The sequence below is a fragment of the Ammospiza caudacuta genome, chromosome 9 (genome assembly GCF_027887145.1).
Source record: "Ammospiza caudacuta isolate bAmmCau1 chromosome 9, bAmmCau1.pri, whole genome shotgun sequence".
NCBI lineage: Eukaryota > Metazoa > Chordata > Aves > Passeriformes > Passerellidae > Ammospiza > Ammospiza caudacuta.
The window spans coordinates 37,838,619-37,866,118 of NC_080601.1; the positions used below are offsets into that span (position 1 = coordinate 37,838,619).

The following is a 27,500-nucleotide window of genomic DNA, read 5'->3' on the forward strand; positions in this document are numbered from 1 at the left end:
CCTACCCAAACCATTCCAGGATTGTGATGTGGCAGTGCCAGGGCTGTAAATCCCTGTGCAAGGAGGTTCAGATGTGACTTTAAGGTCACATCAGCTCAGCACCCCAGGGCAGCACCTCTGCACAGGGAAGCTCCAGAACTCCAGGATCCAGCGATGAGGGATCCCCCTGCATCCAGAGATTTGGGAGAAGATGGGAGAAGCAAGAGCCATGCTGTGGCCAGGCTGGTCCATGAAGGGCAGAGTGTGTTTAAATTACATTGCTGTGCTCAGCCTTTAACAAGCTCCTTCTGAGGTGGCAGTTTATAGACTCTTATTTCAGTTAATTATAACAGCACTTTTTGAAACAGTATTTTTATTGGTTTTATTGATGTGCCCTGCTGGCTTTCCAATCAACTATTGGGTCCTGCCTGGTTACCTGAGAGAAAAGCTTTTCCTCCTGGATGCAGAGATGCAGGGATGGCCTGTGGCAGGGGAGGGCTCTCTTGGTACCTGCAGAAGGGCCCTCCCTGCCAGAGCCTGCCCAGAGTGACCGAGGCACTGTGGAGTGTTGGGAACAGCAAACTCCACATCAGCTTGATCCAAATGAAGGAAAATGCTCTTTACTCTTTGTTCTCCTCACTGGTGTATTTTTGTGGTTGAGGCCAAATTGGTAAGAGGTACAGCCAGTTCTTGGCTGGGTGATGCCATTTTGGGAGAGATCCTGCTGATGTGTGTGGTAGCAACCTCAAAGCCCTGCAGAAAGGCTGTGGATATCTCCATTAACTATGCTGTTTTAATTGGGATATATTAGTTTTTCTAAGGAGCTCTAAGGTGTCCCCAGAGTCTCCTGTTCTCCAGGTGAGCAGCCCCAGCTCTCCCAGCCTGGCTCCAGAGCAGAGGGGCTCCAGCCCTGGAGCATCTTTGTGGCCTCTGGACCCACTTCAGGAGAGCAGGAGATGCTCAGGGGTCACAGACTTTACACCCACACTGGGAACTCGCTTTGAAAAACGTCCTGGCAAGTCGAATTCTTAAGAGGTTCCTGATTTGTCTGTATCTTAATTCATTTTAATAGGCTGGAGGATCTGCAGGTGCTGTTGATTATAATTCTTGGTGCTCACTGTCATCTGGAATTCATGCACTGACGCACGTCAAGGTGGACATCCAAAGTCAGGGCCCAGTTCCAATAATTCAGCCTTAGGTTTTTGTCCTTCAGTGTCCCCGTGCACCAGATCAGAGACCTGGGTCTTGCACTGTAAGGGTTGTAATGTGTATTTTAACTCCCTTAGGCTTGGTGGATTTTTTTTTTTTAAATCCATGCATAATTGGGATTATATCTGTCTGAGATATGCAGCAAAAAATGTAAATTTGACTTCAGATACCAGTTAGCAGTTGGGTTATCACTGCAAGGCAGGGTGCTGAGTAGGGCTGGTGGGTTTGTGGCCATTGCAGAGAGCTGGGGGTGGTGGTGAATCCCCAAAACCATCCTTGCAGAGGGCTGGGGATGGTGATCAATCCCCAAACCAGCATTGCAGAGGGCTGGGAATGGTGATCAGTCCCCAAAACCAGCCTTGCAGAGGGCTGGGGATGGTGATCAATCCCCAAACCAGCCTTGCAGAGGGCTGGGGATGGTGATCAATCCCCAAAACCATCCTTGCAGAGGGCTGGGGATGGTGATCAATCCCCAAACCAGCACTGTAGAAGGCTGGGGATGGTGGTGAATCCCCAAAACCAGCATTGCAGAGGGCTGGGGATGGTGATCAGTCCCCAAAACCAGCCTTGCAGAGGGCTGGGGATGGTGATCAGTCCCCAAAACCAGCCTTGCAGAGGGCTGGGGATGGTGATCAGTCCCCAAAACCAGCCTTGCAGAGGGCTGGGGATGGTGATCAGTCCCCAGAAGCAGCAGGGACAGCGGCGCAGCGCGGGGAATGCGGTGTGCGGTTTAAGGGTCCCCTGCAGCCAGCCCTAACACAGTTAATTGCCTGTGATAAAACCGACCTCCCAGGTCTGATGGGAGACTTCTTTTATATAAGAAAAAATGTTTTGTAACAATTTCTTGTAAGTGCTAAAATTAACTGACTTTCTTTTAACCTAATTAAAGCTGGAGCTGATGATATCACCTATGCTTAATGTTGCCGAACATCTCGGCCAGAGTGTGCTGTGCTTGGAGCTTGGCTCCAGTTCTGCTTCCTGCTTTAAAACATTTAATGTGAAGCATCTGCTCGGTTGTTGCTGGTTCAGGGTGTGCTCGATCTCAATCTAGAACAGGGTGGTCCTTCCCCACACAGAAGATGCACAGAAAACGAGCTTTTTTTATCTTCTCGGCAAATTCTCCCGGTCGTTCTGCTGCCAAACCTGCTGATTTGAAACGGAAATATTTGTGAAGAGGTCACTGTGATATTAGGGATATTTGTGCTCTCTCAGTAGGGCCCAGCTGTTGGTGTTTGAAGGGTTTCATTGATGGAGGGGAGCGGGTCTCTCTGGGGAAGGTCTCTGAGCTGACAGAGCTCCTGGTGCTGATGAGCACCAGAGCTCACTGTGGTTGTCTTGGCCTGGATCATTCCTGCTAGCACAGATGGGGTACAAACGTGCAGGAAGAAATCTGGAGAGGCCAGGAATTAGCCTGGAAAAGCTGTGGGTGGGAAACAGGAAGAAAGCAGCACTGGGATGGGTGAGCAGTGTGGAGGTGGAGCAGGAAATCTTCAGCAGGGCAGTAAGGTCAGACTGAGAGTCCAGAGATGGTCCAGACCTCTGAGGTCAGCAGGGGTGGTGGTGGCCAGCATGGGGAAAGGACAGAACTTCAAAGGTGGCCTAAGGACGGTGGACAGGAGTGAGGGGAAAAGGAGAATGGCTTCAAACTGCCAAAGGGAAGATGGAATACTGGGGAGAAATTCTTCTGTGAGGATGGTGAGGCCCTGGCACAGAGAAGATGTGGATGCCCCTGGATCCCTGGCAGTGCCCAAGGCCAGGTTGGACAGGGCCAGGAGCAGCCTGGGACATTGAAAAGTGTCCCTGTCCATGGCAGAGGTGGAACAAGGTGTTTAATGTCCCTTCCAACCCCAAGCAGTCTGGGATTGAGGGAAGGAGGGTGGCACGGAGCAGACAGCAAAGGGCACTGGGAGGCACAGGGGGAGATTGAGGTGGGTGTACTGCCAGAACTTGGTGGTTGCTTTAACAAGGATATTTGTTCCCAGTGGGATTGACTGCTGTGAAAGCACAAGAAATGCTCGGGAAGGGAAGCCAAGCCCACACACACAGAGCATTGTTTTCCCTGGATGTGTTTCAGGTGTTCAGGGAAGTCACCGCCGTGGTCGCGCAGTGCCACATCCCAGGGCAGGATCTTGTTTGAAATCTGTGTCTCCCTGTATAGGATTCCAATCAAAACTTTAATGGTCCAGGGCAGTGAGTAGCATTTAATGACCTTCAGTGCTATCACTTGAGTCTTTTGGGCATTGACATTGATTTTCCTTATCTTGGCATGTGGAGACAGGAGTCTCACTCCATCCTTTGAACTGTTTGCTGGTGCACACCAGGAGCAGGGAATAAGCAGGGAGCAGCTTTGCAGGGATCATGGGCTTGGACAAGCCCAGTTTGGCCCCCAAATTTAATGTCAATAATTGCAAAAGTTGGGGAAAAAATGACACTATTTAAATATCTTTGTATTCACTCAAGAGGTGTGTTTATTTATTACTTAGTGTATCATTAATTTAATATGTTCATGTATTATGTGATTAATTATAATTTGTTATATTAATTAATTAGAATTTATATTGTGTATATGATGCTCAAATCTCTGTGCAGGTGCTTCTTTCCCAGGGTTAAAGAGAGGCTGCAGAATTTCTCACCAGTTAGATCTGTAACAACTTGCATGCTCCAGAGCAGATAAAAACAGAATAAGGAAAACATTGCACAGGTTGTATGACAGGGACAAAGTCTGACTCAGCTCCAATTTCTCATGTTCTTCCCTAAATGCATCAATTTTTTCTTAATAGGTCTTAAAAGGAGCAGTGTCGGGGCTGCTCGACAGGAATTGGGGTTATTGCTGTTTATTGCAGCTCTCATCCCTTTTTTAATCTCTCCCTCCCATCATAGAGCCACTTCATTTATAAGCAGCTAAATTAAACTATGTCAGGATGTGCTTGGCCATGAATTTTAAACCTAAAAAGGCGCTTTGTTCGTTGGTGCAGTTGTGGGGAAGAAATGCAGCAGAGCCACCCGGCTATTTGAACTCTTTATTTGCCACATTTACAATATTAATAACACTGTTTCCAGAAGTTGTCACATCAAGTAAAAGATCTTCATTCCGGGCTGTCTTTTGGGGCCAAATCGAGACTGGATGCATGCATTTAATAAATTGTAGTCTCAAGTAGTCATTTTGGTAAATAATTAGCTAGGGTGGAAGAATAAGTTAGCATATTGTATGCATCTAATGCTGCAAATGTACACCCAGCAAACTTTGCTATTAATCAACAGTCAAGCACTGTAAGTTGGGTCTCATACATAATGAATTGTCCTGAAACCTCCTGGGCTTCATTGATAGAAAAATAAGAGAAAACACCCGTGTAGTAAGCTTTGGAATAAAATTTAACGAGATTGCTCTGCATCCCGTAATCGGTTTGGAGTCATTAGAGACCAGATAATTCAGCTGCAGTTTTGGGGTGGCTTTAGCCTTCATCTATCAAAGAAAGGCTGCTTAAATGACATTTCGGTGTGGATAAAATACATTTTTAGTTAATTTCACAATGAAGGCTGCAGTAAAAACATCAGCTCACTCTGTGTTGTTGTGGAACAAGTAATGCTGCCTCACTAAGTCTCATTTTAATGTTAATTTTTGTGTGCTAATCATCACTGATCCTTCCATTTGAAAGGTAACACAGCAGCTATTTCTCTAAAAGAAAATTAATTTGGTAAGATAAGCACAGATCTATGTAATTGTGAGAAGAGGACAGCCTTCAGTTTTCAGATAGTGCAACTTTTTTCTGTTAGGAATTCAGGTGTGTGAGAGCTATGTGACAACTTATCTTCAGTCATTTGCTGAACAAACAAAAAATGCCATTTAAAACCCAATAATTTTAAAATTATTCTGGTCCCTCATATGTATTCTTTGCAAAAATTACCATTCAGGTCCTAGAGGACTAACAGTGACTTCTCCTGCAAGTGTAAAAATTTACTCAGGTTTAGGAGCTCTGTTAATTTTACATATCTATATAGATATATATCTATATATCTATAGAGATATATATAAAAAACTTATATAAATATTAAGAATTTTCTGTACTAATGACACTCATGGAGCTCTGTACCAACCAGACTCTTCCCACCTTTGGGGAAGAAAATCACAAAAATGCGCAAAAAAAAAAAAGATAAAATTACAAAATTACAAAATTTTAAATTAAGAAATATTACCAAAAAATTAAAATTTAAAAATTTAGAATTAATAATGTACTCTGAGTGTGCCCACATGTATCAATGGCACTTTGTTGACTCCAGGCTAGGAGGAGTTGCAATCTTTATTTAGTTAAGGAGTTTTTTTCATTTCTGTCTCAAGAAAAAAAAAAAAATGAAAATTTTAAAATTGAAGCCAAGGGGTCTCTTCACTGGCTCAGTTTCTAAACCTCTCCTTAGGCAAGCCACTGGAAGGTGAGGTGGTTTTCCAGGGATAAAACACTCAGGTGTGTGTGGCTACAGGCAATGGAATTGGGATTTTGGATGTTAAATTCAACCAATCAATTGTGTTTAAAATACACAAATATTTTATAAATAGACATCAATTTTATAAATACATTATGGGAGCTGCTAGGACATTCTCCTGGTATTTATTTATGCTAAGGAAGCTGCCAGCTCCTGGCTTTCCCATGGAATGTGCCAGCAGAGTCGTGTTACATCCCCTTCCTTTCAGCACAGCCCAAGGTCCACCTTGTTTCCCTTCAGTTTCTGAAGGACCGAGGCAAAAAGCAGCTCAGAAATAAATAATGAGCATCCTGCCCCTTCAGGACATGGCTTCTCCCAGCATTTCCCTGGTTTCCATCATGGCTGAGCTCTTTGGGATGATCCCGGAGCCAATCCGCCGCTTACATGTTTATTTTGGAAGCGCCTGAGAAACTTCCAGTTCTTGGCGGTGGCTTTGGAAGGAGCTGTTAAACTGAAACAGGTGCTGCTGCTTTCCTCCCCCTCTGCTGGAAGCAGCTCTTCCTTCCTTTCATCCTGTGCAGAGGTGAGGAGGCGCGGGAGGATGGGCTGGAGCTGTGGGAAGGCTCCTCTCAGTGCATTGGTGTGGATGCAGGGCTGTTGGAAAAGAAATGAAATTTAGCAAAATATTTAATTATAGTGAGTTGTGTGTGAACTGGTTTGTTAAAAGTAGTTTTGTAGCCATTGAAAGTGTGTTGGGTTTTGTGTGTTACCTAGCAGGTAGTCTTAGGGATTTAATAAATAATTAAACTAGTGCAAGAAGGTAAGAATGCTAAACTGTCTAGAGGCAGAATACAATGCTCTTAGAATAAGATAAGCAGAGGATTAATGATCTTGGTTGTGAACCAAGGAACGTATCACAAGGGGTCTGTGACCAGGCAAGGGGAACGGGGAAACTGTTCCTTAGAGACTTTGTTGTGAATCGCATGTACAAGAGGGAAGCACCCATACGCGAATTCGGGGGCTCGGACTTTGGGACGTGAGTCCCCCAGTTCCCCGGGCCCTTAATAAAGCACCCACAAAACTTATCCGAGTTTTGTGTCATTTATCAATCGGGCAACAGGGCCAGCTGCCTCCCCAGCTTGGGCAGGCTCTGGGAAGGGCTGGGATGGGAAGGAATGGGCAGGATTGCAGGGGGAATGGTGTGGAGCAGCTGTGGGGTGTGAAAACCCTGATCCTGGGGTGGATTCCCATGTTGGGGTTGGTCTGGCGCTCTCTTGGACGTCACCACCACAGGCTGGAGATGTGCAGGAGCAGCACTGGGTGCCTGGCCTGAATAAAATCTCTCTGTGAGACACATCCAACTGGGAAAAATATACATTTCTTTCTAGATGTCTTTAGGTAGCTTAAAATGAGCTTTTATTTCTGATTGGGGAATTTGCAGTTGTAATGAAGCATCCCACTGTAAAGCCATGTTCATCATGTGAAGCTGAATATCCACTTACCCCAAATATCCCCAAAAAGTTAAGGCAGACATGTGACAGACGTGTGACACTGCTGACATATTAGAGGGCACCACACTGCTGCAAACCAAAAACTTCTGGGTCAAAAAATAAAATAAAAATAAAAATAAAATAAAATAACATAAAAATAACTAAAATAACATAAATGAAAGGAAATGAAATGAAATATAAAATGCACACTAAACTCCAACAGCAACGGTTGGTTGTTCACCAGGTAAAAATACAAAACTCTTCACTTTGAATTTTTTGGGATGCCAGGCAGCACCCAGCATAACTCAGGAATGAAAACAAGTGCAGTGACAGACTCTGATGAAAATGGAAGCGATTTAAACAATATTAATGCGGTTTAAATAAAAGTTTTCATTATTCCAACCCCACTGCAAAAAAAAAAAAAGACATTGGTACTTTTTAAGGAAAAACAAAATTCTCCAGGGTGAAAGCAAAGCAGTCAGATTTCTTACATATTTTGTTTAGGGTTTGGGGTTTTTATTTTTCGATGAACACACATTATTTTCCTGTATAAAAGCAAAATTGCATCATGTTGATCACAGGTTTAAGACTGAAACTTTCCATAGGCAAAGCAGTGGAAGGCCACTTGGGCCACCCCTCCGTGTGCTGCTGGTGCCTCTGTGATCCTTTCTTTTCCTTTTTATTTTTTCATTCCCAAAGTTCAGGCCCAGGTGGCTCATACCAGGTGACTCTCAGGTGTGTGTTTTTCTCTCAATTTCCACTTGTTCCTGTCCATCCTGACCCAGAGGTGCTCAAAGATCCGTGCCTGGAGCAGGGAGTTGAGAAACCTTCCAAGGAATCCGACACCGGGCAGAGGGATTTCCTTCCAGGGGGGAATTTCCCATGATGTGACTCCTCTGCTCCTCTCACCAGTGTTTTCAGACCACTTGGACTCAGCTCTTTGAAACGTGCTTAAGGCTTTGAAGCCTGAGAAAATCCTTTAAAAGGCAGCTGGTGCTTTCAGGGCGATATTTAATGCCGAGGCAGTTTGTGGAAGTTGTGCTATGCAAGTTTGGAGAGGGAAGGGCAGGGAGGGGAGGAGGGCAAGCAGAAGACACTCATGCATGAGTTGTGTGCCTTCTTTTTCTTTATTAAAGCTGTCAAATTCCCAGGAATAGCTGTTGCCAAGCAAAATTAATGTGAAGGTTTTTCTTTTTTTTTTTTTTTTTTTCCAACTCCCTGCCAGTTTGAAGCTCTGGCTGTGTGTGTTGGCACGTGGAGTGTGTGTCCTCCAGGAAAAGAGCTCAGGGCATTCCTGGAGAGCAAATTCATTCCTGCCTTGCAGAGCCTTCCCTTTCCTGGCCGAGGTGGGGGTGGCAGGTGTTGGGAAAGCCTCTGGTGTTGGATTGCTGGGAGAATGGCCCCACCAGAAACATCTGGAGATGTTCAGCGGTGGCAGGGCACTGCCATTAAAAGCAGCAATTAAAAAGAAAATTAAAAATAAATTCCCTCCAAACACTCCTGCCAGGGAGCACCTGGAGAAGTGAGGAACGTGTGTGTGATGGTTTGGCTTGGAGTGGGACCTTAAATGGGACCTTAAAACCCCCCCAGTGCCACCCCTGCCATGGCAGGGACACCTCCCACTGTCCCAGGGTGCCCCAGTGTCCAGCCTGGCCTTGGGCACTGCCAGGGATCCAGGGGCAGCCACAGCTGCTCTGGGCACCTGTGCCAGGGCTGCCCACCCTCACAGGGAACAATTCCCAATATCCCACCCAGCCCTGCCAGGGAACAATTCCCAACTCCCAATCTCCCACCCAGCCCTGCCAGGGAACAATTCCCAACTCCCAATCTCCCATCCAGCCCTGCCAGGAACAATTCCCAATTCCCAATATCCCACCCAGCCCTGCCAGGGAACAATTCCCAATTCCCAATCTCCCACCCATCCCTGCCCTCTGGCACTGGGAGCCATTCCCTGTGTCCTGTCCCTCCATCCCTGTCCCCAGTCCCTCTGCAGCTCTCCTGGAGCCCCTTCAGGCCCTGCAGGTGCTCCCAGAGTCTCCCTGGAGCTGCTCCCCACTTGTTTTGGGGGTGACTGGTGCTGGTTGGGTTCCCTTGGGCTGCTCCTCACACAGAGCCCAGAGCTGCTGCTCCCAGAGCCGTGAGGAGTTGGGAATTTTTCTGTTTTATTGGTGACATTACAGCCCAAATGATTTCCAGACTCCCAAGAATGGGAAACAGGATGATGTGAAAAACATAAGGAGATCATCATAAGCTTTGAGCACTCTTGGTGCTCTTCTGGATAAATGGAGCAGAAAAGCCTCCCCACTTCTGGGCCAGGTTTCAGAGGAGTTGTTGTTATTATAGTCTCTCATTGTTATTTTGTTGTAGCTCTAACAATTCATAGTAAAACAGAGCCACATTCTGCTGTGTTGTACCTGTGTGAAATTATGGATTATCCGTGGTGTTGGGAGCTTGGTTTGAAGTCCATGCCATGGGGATTTGTGCACAAAAGTTTGTGCATGGATTCTCATGCTTTTTCTTTAAGCAAAGATATTATTAATCAGAAAAACAGCATAAAGCAGACACCAGGTTTAAAAAGCAACTTGATCCTACTTCACATACATAAAGTCAAAAGCATGGATTTGATAAATAAATGGAAAGAGAAATAAAATTGCACTTAACTGCTACCAAACTGGATTTTTTTTGGGAATTTCAGGAATAATTTTGGGAAAATTTTGGGGACTTTTTGTGGATTTTTTGGGGAATTTCAGGGATTATTTTTTGTAATTTTGGGAATGTCAGGGATTATTTGGGGAACTATTTTGGGAATTCTGGGAATTTTTTTTTTAAATTTTTGGAATTATTTTGGGCATTTGGGGGCTTTTTTGGGGGGAATTTCAGGGATTATTTGGGAAATCTTGGGGGTTATTTTGGGAATTATTTCAGGAATTTTGGGACTTTCAGGGAAAACCAGAAGACTCTGCTGTTGAGGTCTAGCACAACCTCTGCCTCTGGGTTTATTTCCAGCTGGGAGACAAAGCTGCAAGAATCAGGAAATTTCTGGGTGATGGTGGTGAGGGTTCTGGATTTGGGAAGGTTGCTGGCAGGGGTTGCTGTTCCATCACCCTGGATGTTGTTGTCTCCATCATTTCCCATGGATGCACTGTGTGTTTGCTGCTGTCCTCACACGGGTCTCTGCAGTTGTGAGAGTCCCCCCTGCCCCACCCCAGCCTTGGGAAGCACCAGGAGAGCACCTCCACCCCCTTCCCAGCACTGCTGTGCACCCCTGGAAACATCCAGCTTGGAAAGCACAGCTGGACACAAGTCCAGGGCTCCCTTTTTCACCCCCTCATCCACACCTTGCTCTTCCAGGGGGAAAGAAAAAAGAAAAAGGAGCAAGGGAAGAAGCCCATTTTTATTTACAGGTGCTTTCTGTTGGCTCACTTTGCTCCTCAGCCCCTGCCAGCACGAGCTGCCACTGAAAATCAAATGAATTCTCAATTGCTTCCTTCCAATTCAATCAGGGGAGGGAAGCAGAGACCTGCCACGGCGCTGGAGGAAGGGAGAGCTGCTTCCTTCCCTGCTTCCCCAGGGATGGCCTGGGGACAGGGGACTGCTCCCCCAGGGGACGCGGAGCAGGAGCCTCCCCTCCACCCCTCCTGGAAGCACGAGGATGTGTCACCCACCTGGCCTGGGGGTGTTCCTGCTCCCTGGCGTGGCTGTGCCCTCGTTCCTGGGCTTTCTTACAGGTGTTCATAACACTGTTCTGCCTTTGTAGGGGTGGTGAGGGTGAGGTTTTGTTACTGCTCTGAGGAATGCCTTCGCTTTTCTCTGAGAAGAGAAGAAAAGAGGTCTGGCTCCAGATGAAAGGTTTAGGGGTTTTTATTTTGCTGACAGAGTGTGAATATTGGGTTTTATCGCAGCACCACAGAGTTGTTTTGCGTGGAAGGGACCTCCAAGCCTCGCTCTGCTCAAGGTTGTTCAGAGCCCTGTCCGGCCTGGTTTTGTCACTGTGCCCAGCGTAACCCTGCCTTTCTCTGTGTCCCAGCAGGGCAGAGCCCTCGGTGGCGTGCGAGGCGTGCGAGGAGCTGCCGGAGCCCCTGCGGCAGTGCACGGCCTGGCTGCGCGCCTACTTCTGTGAGCCTGCCAGCACGGGGAGCCTGCCCCTGCCAGCCCTGCACCACCCCCTGCTCCGGAGAGGTCAGTGCCACCCGGGACCGTGCCCACAGGGCTTCTGGGCCGAGGGAAGGGACGAGGATCTGGCTCCGTGGTTCGCAGGGCTGGTTTGTTATTTTATGGTATATAACGCATTAAAACTACACTGAAAGAATAGAAGAAAGGGTGTCATCAGAAGGCTGGCTAAGAATAGAAAAGGAAAGAATGATAACAAAGGTTTGTGTCTTAGAGAGTCCGAGCCAGCTGACTGTGATTGGCCATTAATCAGAAACAACCCCATGAGACCAATCCCAGCTGCACCTGTGTGGGATCTCAGCACCTCAGGGTGGAGGTGCAGAGTGGCCGAGACCACCCTTGGGGGGCTCGGGAGTCCTGGAATGTTGCCAGAAGTGTCTGGTGGCTGGGCTTTGATCCTACAAAGGAGACGACACCTGTATGAGGACTGGGAGGATTCCACTGGGTGAATGGTGAAGGGATAAGTTAGTTAAAGTGTAAAACACAGGGTTTAGGATTTTGGTACAGGGGGGTCTAAAGAAGTAAGATGGAGGAATTGGGGCGTGTCCTGTTCTTCTTCTTCTTCTTCTTGGCCTCCATCTTCTGTGGTGGTGGTGGCACTTTGGGATTGGTCATTACTAAAAGTGCACCGGTTAATAAGGGTAGAAGGTATTGGGGAGAAATGATAAATATTGTACACGTAACTTCGGGTATAAAGATAAGTGACCGCCCGGGGGTTTGGGGAGTGTGCCCATGGCTGGCTGCTGTGCAGACCTCTGTCGGGCTGAAAGAAAATCTTTTAGATAAACAATTAATAAACACCAAGACCGAGTCAAGATCAGAAGTCTCTCCTCGTCCTTTGAAGCGCCGGGCTCTTCAAGGCCATCCCTGGGCCTTTCCAGGCCACCTAAACATCACCGAAACCTTACACACCTGTTGCATCCCACAGCAGCAGATAACCATTGTTTGCATTTTGTTCCTGAGGCCTCCCAGCTTCTCAGGAGGGAAAATCCTTAAGGGAAAGGATTTTCCATAAAAGATGTCTGTGACACCACCCCCCCTGCCCTCTGCCATCAGCCCCTGGCCCCCGTCTCCCTCATCCTTGCCCTATAAAGGGACATGGTTCAGCTGAAAGGTTGGGCTGTGAGCACACCTGGAGGGCTGGGAGCTGCTCCGGGAGCTGGGGCTGCCTAAAGCAGCTTTTGGCCACCAAGAGGGGGCTGAGGCATTGACATCACTTCTACAGCTCCCTGACAGGAGCGATGTCATGGCTTTTGAGGTTCTTTTATGGAAGGCTTTGGTCCATCCCTAGGGCACAACCTTCCTCTCAGACCTCTCAGGGCTGAACCCCAAACCAGCAGCAGTGCTTACACCAAGGAATCTCATTCACACAGCCAAAAAGAATTCAGGAACCCATTCAGGAAAACTAATGGAAAGGAAAAAAAAGTAATGTTTTATTTAGATATTTTTTTAACGTTTTGTTTGTAAATTTTGATGTTTCATAAGGCACTGAAGAACTTTTAAAAGAGGAAAAATAAGGATATTTGTTAATAGGGAGCTTCCGAAGGGAAACAATCAGCACCCTTGAATTTTTGAGCAAAGGAAGGAAAGTTCTTCAGCACATCCAGTCTGAGAACCAGGAGCTGTGCAGGGCTGGGACGTGGCTCTGGGCATCACCTGAGGGTCCCTGCAGCTCCCTGGCCCTGTGAGGTGACACTGGGGTGCCAGTGCCCACTGTGCTGGGGGGTTTGGGTGTGCCCAGCTGGGCTGCAGGGCAGGGCTCCCATTTCTGCATGTGCACATCCAATTTTTTTAAATTTACCTCCCTCATTTGCTCCTGGCCTGGCCCAGGTCTGTATGTGTGTGTTTTATTGGGGGAAGGCTCCTACATCATGGAAACATTAATGAAGAATTAATTGCCTCAAATCACAACGATGTGAGAGCATTTCTGTTCTTCTGTCACTTTCTCCTACTGATACTTTCATAAAACCGAAAAATATTGCATTTGAAGGAATGTGGAAATAGATGTGCAAAGTTGGAAGGAACTGGTTTTAAAAGTTATTTAGGAGAAAGGTGATGTAAAAGTAAAATTCTGATGGATTGCACTTCAGTTTATCTGCACATCAGAGTTGCAGTTCTGCTAAATTAGGAATTTGGTATTTATTTGCTTTTGCACATTTACATTTGAAAGTGCCTGCTCGTTTCTCCGGGCGCTGAAAAATGCAGAACAAACATCAGTGAGAGCTGAGGATCCAAAGCCAGACAGGCTTTTTCTCATCACTCTGACTTTTCACATTTCTGTTCAGCACCAGGAGCCCTGAGCAGGCTGGGGCAGTGCCAGGTGTCCCTGCCCATGGCAGGGGTGACACTGGATGAGCTTTCAGGTCCCCCCAGCCCAAACCAGGCTGGAATTCTGTGATTCCGTGATCATCAAAACCTTTGGCCCTTTTCCCCCCTTCCCTGTAAGTGTGACCATGTTCAGTATTGCTCTTTGAGAGAGGGTTCAAATTCCATCCTCAAGTGCTTTTGTAATCACTTGACTGTTGCATAAATTCTTCCTAATCAGTGCTTACATCAAATTTTATTTTATTTTTCTGCACTAACTTTATCTGGGGACCAGAAGGGTTTTGGTTATGCCAAAAAAACGCATTAAAAAGGTTTCTCGTCTAACAAAAAAAAAAAATGTATAAAGTGCTTTTGGGATGAAACACTTCTCAGTTCATGGTCAGTTTTCTGCAACTGCTTTTGTGCCAGCTTTGAGGACATCATTCCTTGTGGACAGAAAAATCATGACAATCAGCTCTGACATACCAAAAGCAGAGAGATTTGCAGATGCAGAAAGTAGAGATGATCTGCTTTATATTCATTAAGAAATTCTGTAATAATTCAGTATCTGCTGTTTCAGTGGCTTCTCCTATATCTTAAACTTGTCCAAAGTGTCTTTCATTTTCTAAATTACTGTTAAGCAGGAGAAATGTGTTTAAAGTACAAAATCAACCGTTCCTCTCTTACCTTGGCATTGGCAAAGCTGGAGTCTGAGTCTTGAGGCAGGCAGGAGAATCACAGAACCATTAGGGCTGGAAAAGACCTTTAAGGTCACCCAGCCCAACCCTTCCAGCCCCAGCACCATGCTCACCCCTAATCCGTGTCCCCAGGTGCCACATCCACGTGGTTTTTGAGTTTTTCCAGGGATGGTGACTCCACCACTGCCCTGCACAGGCTGTGCCAGGGCTGGGCAGCTTTCCCATGAAGGAGTTTTCCCTAACTTCCAGTCTGAACCTGCCTGGCACAGTTTGAGGCTGTTTCCCCCAGAAGTGTCCCTTGTTCCCTGGGAGCAGAGCCCCTGACCCCCCCTGACTGCCTGTCAGGGATTTGTGGAGAGGGAAAAGTTGGGTTTCCCAACGCCCCCAGGAGTTCTCCCCTTACTGGCTCTCTCCAGCCTATATGCAGCCATTATATTTATTTCCAAACATAATTGAAAATGTGGAACAAAATTTCAACAACCCATGAAATTTCACTGAGCAAAGTCAGCTTCTCCCACTGCTCTGAGTGGGGCATCTCGGAAAATCCCCTGCACATTCCTAATGGGAAATGATTAATTGCCCTTAATGGAGCCTGGTCATTAGCTCCCTTTCTGTACAAAGAGGAAAATTGAATGTTGTTGTTTTGAGGGCTGGGACACGGGGAAGGTGACGCTGATTTGGCCACTCCTGAATTTCCTGCCCTCCCTTTGTGGTGCTGTGGAGTGGGGTGGCTGCAGTGGCACAGGGTGGCACGGGGTGGCTGTGCTGTGTGTTTGCAGTGGGATGGCACAGGGTGGCACAGGGTGGCACAGGGGTGGCTGTGCTGTGTGTTTGCAGTGGGATGGCACAGGGTGGCACAGGGGTGGCTGTGCTGTGTGTTTGCAGTGGGATGGCACAGGGTGGCACAGGGGTGGCTGTGCTGTGTATTTGCAGTGGCACAGGGTGGCACGGCGTGGCTGTGCTGTGTGTTTGCAGTGGCACAGGGTGGCACAGGGATGGCACAGGGATGGCACAGGGGTGGCTGTGCTGTGTGTTTGCAGTGGGGTGGCACAGGATGGCTGTGCTGTGTTTGCAGTGGGGTGGCACAGGATGGCTGTGCTGTGTTTGCAGTGGCACAGGGTGGCACAGGATGGCTGTGCTGTGTTTGCAGTGGCACAGGGTGGCACAGGGGTGGCTGTGCTGTGTTTGCAGTGGCAGGATGGCACAGGGATGGCACAAGGATGGCTGTGCTGTGTTTGCAGTGGCACAGGGTGGCACGGGATGGCTGTGCTGTGTGTTTGCAGTGGGATGGCACAGGGGTGGATGTGCTGTGTTTGCAGTGGCACAGGATGGCACAGGGTGGCACGGGGTGGCTGTGCTGTGTGTTTGCAGACCAGATGGCTCATTAGAGCACAGGACAGAGGAAATTGGAGACACAGCAGAGTTTTCCTTCGCCCTGTGATGAGCAGCAGCCCTGGGGTTCTGCTCCTTGCTGAGCTTTTCCCTCAGTCCAGCTCAGTCCTCCTGTTCCCACCTGAGCTGTAAATTCCTGTGTCAGAGATCTGGAAGTGGCACTAGGGGCATTGATGGTTTTAAACTGAAGGAGGGTCATTTACATTGGATTTTGGGCAGGAATTGTTCCCCGCAGGGTCGGCAGCCCCTGGATCCCTGGCAGTGCCCAAGGCCCGGCTGGAGCAGCCTGGGACAGGGGAAGGTGTCAGGTGTGGAGGTGCAGAGAGGCCGAGACCACCCTTGGGGGGCTCGGGAGTCCTGGAATGTTGCCAGACGTGTCTGGTGGCTGCACTTTGATCCTGCACGGGAGACGACACCTGTATGAGGACTGGGAGGAATTCACTGGGTGAATGGTGAAGGGATAAGTTAGTTAAAGTGTAAAACACAGGGTTTAGGATTTTGGTACAGGGGGGGGGTCTAAAGAAGTAAGATGGAGGAATTGGGGCGTGTCCTGTTCTTCTTCTTCTTCTTCTTGGCCTCCATCTTCTGTGGTGGTGGTGGCACTTTGGGATTGGTTATTACTAGAAGTGCACCGGTTAATAAGGGTAGAAGGTATTGGGGAGAAATGATAAATATTGTACACGTAACTTTGGGTATAAAGATAAGTGACCGCCCCGGGGGCTCTCAGTGTGCCCATGGCTGACTTGCTGTGCAGACCTCTGTCGGGCTGAAAGAAAATCTTTTAGATAAACAATTAATAAACACCAAGACTGAGACAAGATCAGAAGTCTCTCCTCGTCCTTTGAAGCGTCGGCTCTTCAAGGCCATCCCTGGGCCTTTCCAGGCCACCCAAACAGCTCACAGAAAACCTTACAGTCAGGAACCTGATGACTTCCAGGCCCCTTCAGCCCAAAGCGTTCCCTGGTTGTGGCACAGCCCCGGCAAAGGCAGAGCCCAGCTGTGCAGGAGGGCCCGGGAGGAGCAGCTGAGGATGGGGAGCAGGGAGGAGAGCTGCGATCCCCCGAGCACGGCGTAGGTTATTCATCCAAGGGGGGATATTGATGAGGCACCTCGTGCATAACGGGAGCCTTCAAAGGCGCCGGGAGCGGCTCCGTTCTCGGGCCCGGCTGACGTGGGCAGGCTGTAATCAATAATTACCCTGTGATTTCCTGCTCTGCAGACGCTGGCCCTGCCCGGGGCTGCTGGGAGCACGGGGAAATGCCAGCCCTGGCATGGGGAACCTCCTCACTTGGCGTCACCCTGGGCTGTGGGATGTCCCCCTGGGAAGCTCCCGTGGAGAAAACCCTGCCAAAACACATCCTCAGTACTCTGCGCCCTTCCAGGAGCTGCCCTAGCACCTCTCTTTTACTAATTTTACACTTTAGAAACTATAAAAAACTCCCAGCTTGCAGCAAATTAAGAAAAAAAAGTAAATTTTTCTGTATTTTCTGATTGTGGCTCAGCAAAAGCCATGGTATTTTTTCATTCTTATAGTGGACAGAATAGTTAAATCACAAGTTTGCGGGGCTGTTAATTTGTGTGCTTCTGATATGACAAATTAAACATCCCTTGATGCTTACATTTGAAATAGATTTCAGCGGCTGTGCTGCTCACCCTAATTATGGTATCCTGAGAGTAAATTTTTCCCACGTACAACTTATCCATAGACTTTTTCAATATATAAAAATTATTTCAATAAGAAAAGCATTTACATTATTAAAATGAATTACAGATCTCTTTTCCCTTTCTTTAAATTACAGTAAAAATATTGCAAGAATCATTGACTTGGTTGAGATATTGTCAAGTAAAGCTGGAATGTTTGAATCTTCAGGTGCCAGTTTGTGGATAAACTGCAATTTTTGTAAATACATATTTTCATGTTTCAGGCATGCACATATTCAGGTTCAGTGCATTTAGGCAGTCCTGTGGTGGCCTTTGTGTTCAGGTGTCATTAAGCTGAGATTTACGATCAGATTTTGCTTCAAGGAGCAGTCCCTGGGACTTCCACCCTTTATTTTAGAGATATTGATGTAGATATAGAAGATACAGATTAGATACAGATTAGATATAAATTATATAGCTATAGATAGATATAGATTGGATATAGATATAGATTAGATATAGATATAGATATAGATACAGATTAGATATAGATATAGATATATAGCTGTAGATAGATATAGCTTAAATATAGATATAGATATATTAGAGATATATTAGATATATAGATTATATAGATAGATACAGATTAGATATAGATATAGATATAGATGTAGATATAGATATAGATATATAGCTGTAGATAGATATAGCTTAAATATAGATTTAGATATATTAGAGATAGATTAGATATATAGATTATAGATATAGATATAGATATATATATCTGTAGATAGATATAGTTTAAATATAGATTTAGATATATTAGAGATAGATTAGATATATAGATTATATAGATAGATATAGATATAGATATAGATATAGATATAGATATAGATATAGATATATATAGCTGTAGATAGATATAGCTTAAATATAGATTTAGATATATTAGAGATAGATTAGATATATAGATTATATAGATAGATATAGATTAGATATAGATATAGATATAGATATAGATATAGATATAGATATAGATATATATAGCTGTAGATAGATATAGCTTAAATATAGATTTAGATATATTAGAGATAGATTAGATATATAGATTATATAGATAGATACAGATTAGATATAGATATAGATATAGATATAGATATAGATATAGATATAGATATAGATATAAAGCTGTAGATAGATATAAAGCTGTAGATAGATATAGGTTAAATATAGATATAGATATATTAGAGATATAGATTATATAGATAGATACAGATTAGATATAGATATAGATATAGATATAGATATATAGCTGTAGATAGATATAGGTTAAATATAGATATAGATATATTAGAGATATATTAGATATATAGATTATATAGATAGATACATATTAGATATAGATATAGATATAGATATAGATATAGATATATAGCTGTAGATATAGCTTAAATACAGATTTAAATATATTAGAGATAGATTAGATATATAGATTATATAGATAGATATAGATTAGATAGATATAGATTAGATATAGATATAGATATAGATATAGATATAGATATAGATATAGATATAGATATAGATACAGATATAGATTACATATAGATATATAAGATGTAGATACATATTTATGGTTAAAGCATAAACATCCTTAGTAGGAAAAGTAGCAAATGCAGCCAACAGGGAAACCAGGAGTTCCAGTATCAGCTCCTCATGGTTCCCTTCTTTCCAGCAAAAATGGACAATTCAATTCATTTCTCTGGGAAAGTGGGAACCCAGCAGGTTGTATCAGCTAGAGACATGGATGGGTGGGAGATTGGGCAGGAATTGTTCCCTGGGAGGGCGGGCAGGGGCTGGGATGGAATTCCCAGATTTGCTGTGGCTGCCCCGGGTCCCTGGAGTGCCCAAGGCCAGGCTGGACACTGGGGCTGGGACACCCTGGGGCAATGGAAGTGTCCCTGCGTGACACTGAATGAGCTTTGAGGTCCCTTCCAACCCACCTCATGGGATTCTGTATTTATATTTTCCAGTCTTGAGCTGCTCTGTTCGCTCACTGAGGAGGCAGGACTTGCCCTTTCCTAGGCAAATACAAATTGGCATTTTCTCCACTGATTTTTGCAGCAATTTGTGAAATTCTCTTCCATTTGGTAGTAGAGGTTCAATTCATTAAGGGAAAAAAAGGTTGATAAATGTCTCTGATTTTCCCTTTCTCAACCCTGCAGCTTCATCAGACATGCAAATACATTTCTATTTAGGCTTTTAGAAAGTGTTAAATGTGAAATAATCTGCTCGGAAACGTTCATACTTCACATATCTGGACATGGCAGATTCAAGTGCAGGGAGCTGACAAGCTTTCCTATTTCTGTCTGCCAACTCAAAATTCAAATTCCAGAGACTGGCATCTTCTTTTATTACCATTTCATGTGAGAGGAGTTTTGATAAGCAGAAAGTCACTGTTTTGTGAGACATTTAATGGATTTTTACAATCCAATACTTTCCTACAATTTTCTGCAAACAGAAATCAATCCTCTCCAACCTTCAAAAATGGAAACAGCAAAACCCCAAAACAGCCCAGTTACTTTTATACATCTAATTCTTTTTCCAGCCCAGTTGCCCCGTTGCTTTCTATCAACTATATGTATTTAAAAACAAAACTAAACAAAACAAAACAAAAAAATCAATACAAATGCAGTCTGGACAGAAATATCTTCCAAATTCCTGACCCAATTCCTGTTGAATTCACACCAAAATTCCCATAATTTCCAGTGGAAGCCCTGTGTGGTTTTAAGTGTACCTCAAATACTATTATTGAATTTCATAGGGTAAATTGTCTGCCAGATGTGGCCCATTTAGGAGAATTCAGGCCCTCTTAGGTGCAAATTTCCTTTTTGGCAGCACTGATTGCAGATGTTGATGAGATTTTGGTGGAATCTTTCAGAGATTGGACCTTGGAAGAGTCTAAGGATGGACAGAGCAGTGTGTCTGTCCTGTCATGGGGAAAGCAGTGAGAGGATCATTTATTTTTTAAAATAAATTTTAATTAATTTATTTATTAAAATAATTTTTTTTATAATTAATTGTATTTCCAGTAGGACAATCCTTTCTTGCCAGTATTCTTAACATTATTACAGGTAGGCCATAATTAGAATGGAGGAGCATTTTATAAATAGGAGTTTTTTAGGTAAAAGTGGGTTGAAGGTCCACAGCCAGTGCTCACCTGTGCAATGGCAATATTTTGACCTGTTCTCAGAGAATTTGAGGATATTCAATATTTAGGATTCTGAAACAGCTGCAGAGGTCTGTGGATCTTGTTATTCCAAATTTTTGAAATATTATCAAATACTATCAAATTATTCCACACTTCTGTTTAGAAAGAAGGGGTTTGTGTGTTGGTGAGGGGATACTGGGGAGGAATTCCTGGCTGGGAGGGGCTGGGATGGAATTCCCAGAGCAGCTGTGGCTGCCCCTGGGTCCCTGGAAATGTCCAAGGCCAGGCTGGAGCACCCTGCCATGGCTGGGGTGGCACTGGATGAGCTTTGGGGTCCCTTCCAACCCAAACCATCCCATGATTCCATGATAAATATTTCCACAGAACCGCTGTTGGACCAAAATCAGGGCAGCTTCACTCTAAAATCAGCTGCTCTAAAAGCCACCTGCGTGTGAGGCTTCTTTATAAAGTGAATTTGCTCAAAATCACATCCCTTTTCTCCCCATGAAGGAAGAGGAATCAGTTGACCCCGATCTAAGAACCATTTTGACCAACCCGGTAACTTTTGACACTGCTGCTTGTAGATGAGATTTAGATTAAAAGGTAAGAATTGAAGGTGGTAAAACCCCACCAGTGTAGGAAAATGGCTTTTTTATCCAGAGTCGTGTGCTCATCTTCACCCAGAGCCCCAGACCTCAGCACCTGCTCTCATTGCAGACCTGTGAGGAATAAGTTTAATTTAATTCATTTTTCCTTTGATTTGTTGGCTGGCTTGCCACACATGCAGCCCCACATAACCTTTGCACCCCTCCTTAATAAAAACCCATGCAATCAAGATAAAAGGAAAGGATTTTATAAATACAGCCTCTCACACCCGTTTTATTAATGAACTTTCAGGCAAGTTTACTTAAAACCCCATATCAATAGGAAATACCATCAATACTTATATGCATTTAACCTGTTTGGTGTCTCAGAGGTAATGGGCTTAATGGGACTGTTACTATGGTGAGCACCTTGTTTCTAAGTAATATTGTTAATTTTTTTTCAGGAAATGACAATGTAGTGACGTTTCTGACAGCTCTTTTATTAGGGGCACACAAATAAATCTGTCTGACAAAAAAAAAAATTATCATAAAGGTATTTTTGTGCTTCTTGACCTAAGAATGCCCTTTTCTGACCCATTTCCAGGATGTTTTGACACATCTCCTGACCAGTTTATTTGCTGACCATTTAATTCTGGGGGAAGCAAGGTCTCACTTAACTGGAAAAACACACTTCTCACTAGAAATTTGCATCCCGCACTCCTCTCAGAATAAAATATGCAAGAACAACATAAATGGCACACTCCTTTTTTTCCTTTCTTTCTTTTTTCCCCATGAATTGGGCCTTTGATGTTCAAGAGGAGCAAGTATTAAAGGACATCCCTAGAAGGCTGTAGAAATTGTCCCTATTTATGACAAATGTAAAATAGTACAAATCTAGCTGAATGTGATGGTGTCATTAGTTTGTGAATCGCATCCTCGAAAATAACTGTGGAGGAGCCAAATCGGTTTAAAAGAAGATAACAAAATGGTTTAAGCTACTTAGGTTGAATGCCAATTATATTTTAATATTCAACTGAGCATATTTTACTAAGAAAAAAGGCAGCGTCGACGCATGCATAACTCATTGGCAGCGTCGACCAGCTGTGCCACTCTTCTCTTCGAATCACTTTGTGCATTTTAGTAGCATGGTAATTTAGTAGAGAACTACCTGAGTGATGGCATTTTCAATGAGCAGGTAATCTACAGAGAATTTTTATATGGTTATGAGTTCTGTGCTTCAGCCTGGCAACACAAAAATACATCAAGACCAATTACGGTATCAACTTTCAGCGTGATACCCTTGCCACGCAAGTGCATGTATTTCTGCCCCAGGCATTTCAAATTGCATCTAATTTGAAATCTTTGGGGTTTTAATTAAATTTCAGAATATATGGAATTCTTCATTAGTACCTGCTCTGAATAGCAGATTATACTTCTCTCAGTCTCTCGTTAAAGAAGTAGGCTGTGGTAAATAGCATGTTCAAGAACTGATCATTTGTGGTGCCTGGATATTGGGAACAGAAATAGTGAAATGCAAAATAATATCAAAAAGATTATTAGTCCAGTGAGGGACTCTTGATTTGTATTTTAATGGAATTTTACATTTCTCTTAATGATTTGCAAATTGTCCTCTGATTATAAGATGCATTAAGCTTTTCATTTTAATGGAGAGACACAGCCATTAGCAGAAATTTTTTTTTCTGTCTTCTTTTTAGAGTGCTTCCCTGCAGCAGATAAATATTGAAACCATTAACACCTTTTGATGTACTTTATAGTGCTGCAGCTTGGACCAATACATGAATGAACATCACCCTTTTATATTTTAGCACTTTGCTGGAAGCTCCTGGTTGTCGTTCCGTGGGTGAACAATGACCGGAGCCCTGCGTTTCCCTGCCTTCGTTTCCTCATAATTAATGTTCCAAATGTTTCGGGGAACGTCATTCATATTTAATGCCAAAAGAAGTAGTAAAGCCAACAAAAGTCGAGATCTGAAATGCAGATGGAGGGTGCCGTGACCTTAGCTCTGACCATCCTTCCAGGGAGGAGGGTTTGTTAGGGATCCGCAGTGGGCGAGAACACAACCGGCTCCTTTGTTGCAGGCTCCAGAATACACCTGCACTCTTCATTTGGCAATCTGAAAGTCAAATTTCCTCCTTGCTTTCAGCTTAACGTGAACCCTTAATGTTGTATAAACATGTTGTGCCTGTGCTGACTTCATTGGGTTTGGCAGGAGAGCACGGCATGCAGAGCAGCCTCTTTTTCGTGGCGGCTTGCGAAGCGTGAGGAGGATTTTCCTGATGCTGCAGGTCCGTGTTAAACAACAGGTCTGTTGCATCAGGTAAACGTGTGATTATGAACCTTACCAACTGAGGGAAATCCCTGTAATATTCTTTAGATGCTTCAGAAAATTAAATTATTCTTTAAGAGGTGCAGGGCTGGTGCAGAAGCAGCCCCACCTGCTTCTCACTAACAAATAACCCAAATTTCTGCCTGTGCCTCCTCAGACTCCTCCTCTCCTGGCAGGTTACCTGTGAGAACTTCCTCCAAGCAAGGCACTGATTTGAGGCCTGCCTGTTAATTGAGCAGCCTCGAATCTGTGAAATCCCATCAGGGGTCACTGGTAGGGCTGCTCCTGTGTTTGCTTCCAGGATGTCTGTTTAAATAATTTGGATCTCGGGAATTCCAGTTGCAGTTCATTTAAGCAGCGCTGTGTGATGGCACTGGGATCAGTCTGAGGCTGAGTGGCTTCATGGGATCACACTTCACCTCTTCCCTGTTGTTCTGTTGGCTGCTTGAATACATACTCCTTAAAAGAAAAAAAGAAAAAGCAAAAACACACCTTAACTTTGAGACTGAAGCCAGAAGGTTCTGGGAATTATTTGCTGCTGCTGCAGCATTCTTGGAAGGATGTTGTGAATTAGTGTTTGGAAAGTGCTGTGTACATCTTAGCTCCATCCATTAGGTATTTGTATAACTCAATAATAAATTAATGCAAATTTTTAAAAAATCGGTACTTTAATACTGATTTCATTTGAATGCAGTGAGGAAATAGTTCCATTTTATTGCATTTAAGCACTTTAATGAGTATTATTTTTAACGTGCACATTTACAAAGGAACTTATAGAAAGCTGAAGAATTCTCTGTTCCTTTTTTTAGCCTAGTGAGGATCTCACACTTTGTTCACGTAGTGCAGCACATTTGCATTGCATGTTTCATATATTAATTTTCTAGGCCAGGTTATCTTTGGCAGCAGGATCTTCACAAAGCAACTGAGGGTGCAGATTTCTTGCTCCAGAGTCCTTTGGGAGGGGATATTTGGGGCTGTGACGAAAAATGAAATGGAAGAAACACCTCTTCAGTGTAACTCTACGTGGAATTATAGAATAAAAGCAATTCTGTGGGAAGCAGGGGAAATAGAGGAGAGATGCTGGGGCCTCCCAGCCTCCTCTGCCTTGCTGGAGGAGAACATCAGGATCCAGGGGTGACCCAGTGTGGTCAAAGGTTTGCAGAGAATTAACGTTTCCTTTCGGCCAAATAACCTGGCCTGATGTTGCCCTGTTCCCTGAGTGGATATAGAATAGGTTTGTGGAGGTACCTGGGGGATGCAAGGGATTCCTTCTGGATGAATGTCTTGGATTGGAAAGGAATTTAAAGATCCTCCAGTTCCAAATCTGTGTAACATTCCAAATATGTAGCACATGATATTGCAGTGTGGGAGAAGAAATAGCCCTGTTCTTGTAAGGTGATGAAACAAATTCCAGTTTACAACATCAGTTTTACACCAGCTGATGTCAAAATTGGTGGATTTATTCCCCTTTTATGGAATCCCAGAACAGTTCGGGTGGGAAGGGACCCCAAATCCCACCCCAGCCATGGCAGGGACCCCTCCCACTGTCCCAGGGTGTCCCAATGTCCAGCCTGGCCTTGGGCACTGCCAGGGATCCAGGGGCAGCCACAGCTGCTCTGGGCACCTGTGCCAGGGCTGCCCACCCTGCCAGGGAACAATTCCTGATTCCCAATATCCCACCCAGCCCTGCCAGGAACAATTCCCAATTCCCAATCTCCCACCCATCCCTGCCCTCTGGCACTGGGAGCCATTCCCTGTGTGCTGTCCCTCCATCCCTGTCCCCAGTCCCTCTGCAGCCTCCTTTCCTTTTTCCTTTTCCCTTTTTCCTTTTTCCTTTTTCCTTTTTCCTTTTTCCTTTTTCCTTTTTCCTTTTTCCTTTTTCCTTTTTCCTTTTTCCTTTTTCCTTTTTCCTTTTCCCTTTTTCCTTTCCTTTTTCTCATGGGAATGTGTTGGAGCCTTGCAATGGTGACCAATAATCTCATAAGACCTTTCTGTGAATTTTAAAGCCCATGTCTCACACTTCCTTCATGATGGTTCTGGATTTTGTGTCCTGAGGTAGGATTTGAGGCTCTTGTTAAGGTTTGTCACTTTATTTCTCCAAATTTGCCCAATTTGTGCTCAATTTTGCTGCCCAGTTTTGCAGTCCCAGGTGCAGTTGATGATCCTGACCAAGACCTCAAACCCAAGGTCCTGATGAGTTGGAAATTTTGGAGTTTATGAGCTTAATTTATAGGGATGAATTGGAAATTGTGCTTTATCAAGGTGTGTGAGCATTGAATGCTTTATCTACACCTTGTGTTTTGGGTTCATTGATACTGGAATGACACTTGCAGCATATCCATAAATCTGAGAGGAGTTTTCTGCAGAACCTCCCTGCTGGTTCCAGCCTGTGACCAGAGGGTCCTGCCTTCCCATCAGTGTGATCAGGAAACTGCATTTATTCTGATTGATTTATTTATTTATTTACTAGCAAATCCTCTTATTTATTCAGGAGCTCTGGGCAGGTTTGTGTGGCTCGTTACCAGGACGAGTCAGCCTGCGAGGCTGCCTTTCTGTTGAGCTCCAGCAGTGCAGATTGAGGTAAACTCACTTTAATTTTTGTTATTTCCTCTGGAGAAGGAGAAGGGGTGAGACCTCCCCAGGGCTGGCAAAAACAAGAACTCCAATAAAGGGGGAGAAAAGGAGAGTAGAGGTGGGACCGGGAGGTGCATTCGGTGCACACCCGCAGGGATTTCTGAATTTTGGGTCGGGTGTTGGCCACTGGTGACCTCCTGTCACACGGGGCCACGAGGGAGAGCAGTCCGAGCTCTGTCTGCAGGGTGCAGCTGATGAGGAGAATTTCAAAGCTGCCCAGGTGAAGTTCTTGGTGAGTCCCAGCTCCCTGACAAAGAGAAATAGAGGCAAGTCCCTCATTTGTTCCTATCCTGAATGGGGAAATAGAAATTTAATTTTCTGGCCCAGTCACTTAGAAATTGCAGCTGAGCTGGTGCGTGGTGTCTCTGGAAGGGCCATTCTGTGTCTGTTCCAGAACAGGATGAAGGGTTGTGCAGCAGTAAATAATGATAAAATATGGCCAGTTAAGCTGAGTTTGCAGTGATAAGGCAGTGGTTGAGTTTCTCTGATCTGCAGGTCTCTTGTATTTATGTATACAGCAGTTCCTGTGTGGATTTCAAATGTCCATAAAGTCAGTGAAAGGTTATTTTTACCTACTTTGCACAATTTCCTGCTCCCAAAACTGATGTATTTGAAACAAAGCAAAAAATATTTGCTGCTGGAATGAGATTTTGAATGGGAAATGTTAGCCTGGAGAAGATTTCTGTCCCTGATCATTCAACCTGGAGTTAAGGCATTATAGAAACACCAGCAGGTCTTTGTTGGTGCTCAGGTTTGAGTTGCAGATTTGGGATCTGTGTCTCAGTCTCTGCCTCCTCTCCCAAACCTCTCCTTGCTCCCTGCAGTGCCCAGGTAGGAGTTAAGACATTCCCAAAACAGAACTGTCAGTGTTTTGGTGTTCTGCTGATTTTAAGCCCCCTGTGTTCATATGGAGAATGATTTATGGAAGTCTTGCTGTCCCAGAGCCTGTTGGGGAGAACTTCTCCATGAGGTGCTGCCAGGAAGCTAAAAAAATATAAAATCTGAATTTTCTTTTAAAATAACCGTATTAAATAATTAGTGATTTTCACCATGGCACTCCCTACGTCTAAAGCAGTGTTTTAGTGCTTGAAATACACTAAATTATTGCTTTTTATTGGCCAGGTGTTGTCCCTGGCATCAATGGCACTGTGCAGGCCACTGTTCATGCCATTCATTTTTGAGGTATCCTGAAAGTGGAGACTTGGAATATTTCTTTCAGTGGTCAAATGTGAAAGATTTGGAGGGAACAAGAAGGCTGAAGAGGTTCTACCTCTTCTCAGAGGTGTGAATGAACCCCCTGAGGGCTCAGTCCTGTTTGTAAAGCATCTGAAATACGTACAGTGAGGAAATATGGGAAGTGCAGATCCCCAACACAGCAGATCCAGACCTGAACCCGTCATCTCCTGCCGGGTGATTGAGGTA

At 44.7% G+C, this 27,500-nt stretch overlaps 1 protein-coding gene across 1 annotated transcript in view; it reads left to right on the forward strand.

Annotated features, from left to right (window-relative positions):
- MGMT (O-6-methylguanine-DNA methyltransferase) overlaps window positions 1–27,500 on the forward strand; it is a 140,205-nt gene that overhangs the window by 96,141 nt on the left and 16,564 nt on the right. Inside the window, exon 4 of the mRNA XM_058810622.1 lies at window positions 11,125–11,276. Coding sequence (XP_058666605.1) covers window positions 11,125–11,276 — 152 coding nt within the window. The remainder of the gene's footprint in view (window positions 1–11,124; window positions 11,277–27,500) is intronic.